The sequence below is a fragment of the Bos grunniens genome, chromosome 9 (assembly GCF_055505025.1).
Source record: "Bos grunniens cultivar Pamir isolate PY7600 chromosome 9, Bosgru_T2T1.0, whole genome shotgun sequence".
NCBI lineage: Eukaryota > Metazoa > Chordata > Mammalia > Artiodactyla > Bovidae > Bos > Bos grunniens.
Window position 1 is genome coordinate 13,889,552 of NC_141173.1, and position 4,810 is coordinate 13,894,361.

The following is a 4,810-nucleotide window of genomic DNA, read 5'->3' on the forward strand; positions in this document are numbered from 1 at the left end:
TTCCCATTTGTGAACAAGCCCTACAATTGACAGGTTATGAAAGTAATTCCTCTAGAGTTAAGGGTTATTTTCATTCAACTGTCAAATTATAGCAACCTGCAAATGACAAGTTCCAGTTTCCTTTCTAGTTTTTAAAATGGCAGTTAACTTTGAAAACATTAACTAGATGAACCTACACTCAGACCCAAATGGGCCTTACCTCCTCACCAATGTAGCAATGTTCTCATTCACCCAACCTTGCCCATTTGATGAGAATTCCTATAAAGTTCATTTCTATTTAAGTGACAGGAAACACAATTAGCCTCCAGCATCTTTTATTTTTCCTAGAACCTGTATACAATTAACTCTAGCAAGGCAGTACTCAATACTATTAAGTCTCACATTTTAGATTAACTACTTATTATAAATGTGAATGCACATCCTCATACCTGGCAAACTAAATGACATAGATTTATTCATTTATGTAACCATACAAAATTTTATATGCAACAGGAGCTTCTATACTATAGAATCTGACCTTACAAACTAGCTTACATATAAAAGTTACTTTGTTCATCTGTCCTAATCTAAAAAAGTGTTGCACCAATGCTTAAGATGTTATTAAAACAGATGAGTTCTCAACACAAGGTTAACAAACCTGAAGCTCCACCCTAGAAATACAAACCCATAATTTGAAAATTGTTTTACCAGAAATAGCTTATGAGCAACTCTTACCAAAGTAGTACTGTAGGGAGTTACAGTGTTGACCAAAAGGAAGACACAGGTTTCTCATTAAACTTTTTTTAATGGGTCTCAAATTCTGTGACAGATTTTTGGTCAAGTTGTTTTCATTAAAAAGTACTGATTTTAAAAACTAATAACTTAAACTGCCACACACAAAACATATGGTCCACAAAAACATTCTCCTTTCCTTCTGAATGTTTTACGATGCATTGTTATCATTAACCAGTCTTTTACTATTAAACTTAAATGGCCAATTGAGACAAACAGTTCTGAGACCGTTCTTCCACCACTGATTAAGACTGGGGTGGCAGGTATTGGGGATAATATTCATTTAGCCTTCTGAGCTTTCTGGGCAGACTTGGTGACCTTGCCAGCTCCAGCTGCCTTCTTGTCCACTGCTTTGATGACACCCACAGCGACTGTCTGTCTCATGTCACGCACAGCAAAACGGCCTATGAAAAACAAACATTGTATTACCATTAGAGACATTTTTCAAACCTTTAAGTTTACTTCTAAAACTTAAGTTTTAAATTACAGCAGAAAAACATCCTTACCCAGGGGAGGATAATCAGAGAAGCTCTCGACACACATGGGCTTGCCAGGAACCATATCAACGATGGCAGCGTCACCAGATTTCAAGAATTTAGGGCCATCTTCCAGCTTTTTCCCAGAACGACGATCAATCTTCTCCTTCAGCTCAGCAAACTTGCAAGCAATGTGAGCTGTGTGACAATCCAGCACAGGTGCATATCCAGCACTGATTTGGCCTGGATGGTTCAAAATAATCACCTGGAAAGACGACTTGCATTTAGTTGTGTCTCAAAGACCCTTAAAATTATAGCATTAAATAAAAACCTGTCTCTAAGTGTTACCTGAGCTGTGAAGCCAGCAGCTTCCATGGGTGGATCATTTTTGCTGTCACCAGCCACATTGCCACGACGGACATCTTTGACAGACACGTTCTTGACATTAAAGCCCACATTGTCCCCAGGAAGGGCTTCACTCAATGCTTCATGGTGCATTTCTACAGACTTCACTTCAGTTGTTACATTGACTGGAGCAAAGGTGACCACCATGCCAGGTTTGAGAACACCAGTCTCCACACGACCCACAGGGACAGTACCAATACCTAAAATAAACGTTTACAGCACTTAATAAATGCCTTAAATGCAAGCAGAAGGTATTGTACCAACCCAGACAAATTCTAATGGTTTTATTCTACTTACCACCAATTTTATAGACATCCTGGAGAGGCAAACGCAAGGGTTTGTCAGTTGGGCGAGTTGGTGGCAGAATGCAATCCAGAGCTTCAAGCAGGGTGGTTCCACTGGCATTGCCGTCCTTACGGGTGACTTTCCATCCCTTGAACCATGGCATCTAAAACAAGAAAGGCTGTGTTACCATCAAACTAAACCCCCTTACAGAACTTAAGTCTTAAAAACTTGAAAATCACTTACATTAGCACTTGGTTCTAGCATGTTGTCACCATTCCAGCCAGAAATTGGCACAAATGCTACTGTGTCGGGGTTGTAGCCAATTTTCTTAATATAGGTGCTGACTTCCTTAACAATTTCTTCGTATCTCTTCTGGCTATAGGGTGGCTCAGTGGAATCCATTTTGTTAACGCCAACAATTAGTTGTTTCACACCCAGGGTGTAAGCCAAAAGGGCATGCTCACGGGTCTGCCCGTTCTTGGAGATACCGGCTTCAAATTCACCAACACCAGCAGCAACAATCAGGACAGCACAGTCAGCCTTTGAAAGAAAACAAGTCCACATCCTGTTAAACCAAGTTCTTCAAAAGGATTCATGGCTTTGCCAGTGTAAAAACAGACCCAAAGAGTTATTTTCAGTAGTTTTTAGTCTCACAAACCTGGGATGTGCCTGTAATCATGTTTTTGATGAAGTCTCTGTGTCCTGGGGCATCAATGATGGTAACATAGTACTTGCTGGTCTCAAATTTCCACAGGGAGATATCAATGGTGATACCACGCTCACGTTCAGCTTTAAGTTTGTCCAAGACCCAGGCATATTTGAAGGAGCCCTTTCCCATCTAGAAAGATTAAGGACGATTACTTGGTAACTAAACCATGAACTCCAGCATGAAATTCTTTTCCCTAATTTGGAAAAAATGCTGGATTTCACTTACAACTGTTACACTTAAGTTCATCTACCTTATTTTCAAAAGTTAACTGACTTAGCAAACTTTGCAATTTATCTTTTAACTAGTAAAACTCTAGACTAGTGGCTAGTTCTCGGAAAATCACCACTCAATTCATTTGCTCAGCCAATATTCTTAGTTTGCCTACCTCGGCAGCCTCCTTCTCGAACTTTTCAATTGTTCTCTTGTCGATCCCGCCACATTTGTAGATCAGATGGCCAGTCGTGGTAGACTTCCCTGAATCTACGTGCCCAATGACAACGATGTTGATGTGGGTCTTCTCCTTTCCCATTTTGGCTTAGGTTTAACGGTGGTTTTCACGACACCTAATTGGAAAGGGGTGGAGGTGTGGGAAACTTTAAACCACTGTCCGGAAGCTGAAGAAAAAGCTACGATCCAAACTCCAAGGGCAAATTCCAAGGAGCATTACAACTAGCGCCAAGCTGGCCCAACTCAAGTCTCCACCCATAAGCTCCACCGTCCAGATTCCCCTCCCCCACCCCATGTGTCGCTCTGGAACCACGAGGCATCGAGGGGCCAGGACAGCACCCGGTCCGCCGCGGGGGGCGGGGGGGGGGGTGTCCCAAGGAAGCGGCGCCAGGCAGGGACGGGCCCGGGCCCTTTGTGCGGGTGACTCACCGGCCGCTCCCCTCCCGGGCCGCCGCGTCCTCCATTTTGAAGCCGTGCAGAGGGGCCGGGGAGCGGCCATCTTTCCGCGCACGCAACTGGTGCCGGGCGGGGCGGCGCTCCGCTCGCCCGGCCGCCACGGCTCTCCCGCCCCGCCTCGGCCCAGCGAGGCCGCTACGGCATGTGCGCCGGGGAAGCAGGCCCGCGCTCTCTGCGCCTCGCGGCCGCCCCCTACCCCGAATCCCGACGAGCGCCGAGAAGCCCAGCCTGTCAGCCCCCGGCCGGCCCCGGATGAACCGCCCCGGCCGAAAAACCCGCGGCTGTGTGGAGTTGTTCAATAGTGTGTGTGTGGCGGCGGGGTGGGGGGAACAGAGCGGCAAAGCGCGGCAGGATCCACACGCAGCGGCCACGGTGCCACAGCCCAGGCCTCAACCCAAGCACGAGGCGAAGGGACTGTGAGAAAAGCGCAAGGCCTCGAACTCTCCCCACCCCCCCACCCTCTCACACCCCGAAATTCCGGTGAAGAACATGGTGAAAATGCCCACGGGCGCGGCGGGAGATACACGCACGCGAAGGCCGCGGCCGTCGGCGGAGGCTGGGCCCACCGAAGCCACACCCGGCACTCACCTGTGTCCTGGCGGCAAACCCGTTGCGAAAAAGAACGTTCACGGAGACTACGGCACTTATATACGGTTCTCCCCCCACCCTCGGGGAAAAGGGCGGAGCCAGCACACGACACCACTTTCCCAGTTTACCCCGCGCCGCCTCCACCAGGCACCGGTTCAATCTCCGTCCCCTCCCCCCACGTCTCGGGGACCGTGGGCGATGTACGCTCAGCCCACTGACGAGCGCTGGGCGCCCCGCGCATGCTCCTCTAGACCCAGAGGAGGACGAGAGCGGGTGGGTGGGGGGCGGGGACGAGCACTCCCTCGGTTCCAGGGTAGTGGGAGTTTATCGACGGTCCCTGGGCTTCCCCCGGCAGAGGCGAATCCGCCTTTTGTATGAATTACTCGCTGCACAGCTGGGGGGTGGGGCGGCGAGGAGGCGGCCGGGTGGGGACATCCAGAAGCTTCCCTCTATACCATTCCCGGTTTAAGTGCAGAGACCGATATTGGGGTATCCCTTTATCCTGCAGTCCATCTCCTGTGCCCAGCCTTGCAGTCTCGCGGGTTCCGGACCAACTCCTCGAGCCGCCTGCTGTACCAGGGCTGGTGTCTCACCGGCTCCTGCCCTCAGCGCCCCTTCCGACTGGAGAGAAGTCTAAGGCCCGGGGACCCGGGCGGCGGGCGAGGGCGGAGGC

At 49.1% G+C, this 4,810-nt stretch overlaps 1 protein-coding gene across 1 annotated transcript; it reads right to left on the reverse strand.

The window, feature by feature from the left end:
• Nucleotides 1–764: 764 nt before the first annotated feature.
• Nucleotides 765–4,170, reverse strand: EEF1A1 (eukaryotic translation elongation factor 1 alpha 1). The gene is made up of 8 exons (XM_086316806.1): nucleotides 4,138–4,170; nucleotides 3,032–3,209; nucleotides 2,596–2,775; nucleotides 2,181–2,477; nucleotides 1,950–2,100; nucleotides 1,596–1,852; nucleotides 1,278–1,512; nucleotides 765–1,175 (listed from the first exon to the last, which is right to left on the reverse strand). The coding sequence occupies exons 2-8, from the start codon at nucleotides 3,173–3,175 to the stop codon at nucleotides 1,051–1,053; spliced, it is 1,389 nt and encodes a 462-aa protein (XP_086172932.1). The 5' UTR covers nucleotides 3,176–3,209; nucleotides 4,138–4,170; the 3' UTR covers nucleotides 765–1,050.
• Between the last annotated feature and the right edge of the window lie 640 nt (nucleotides 4,171–4,810).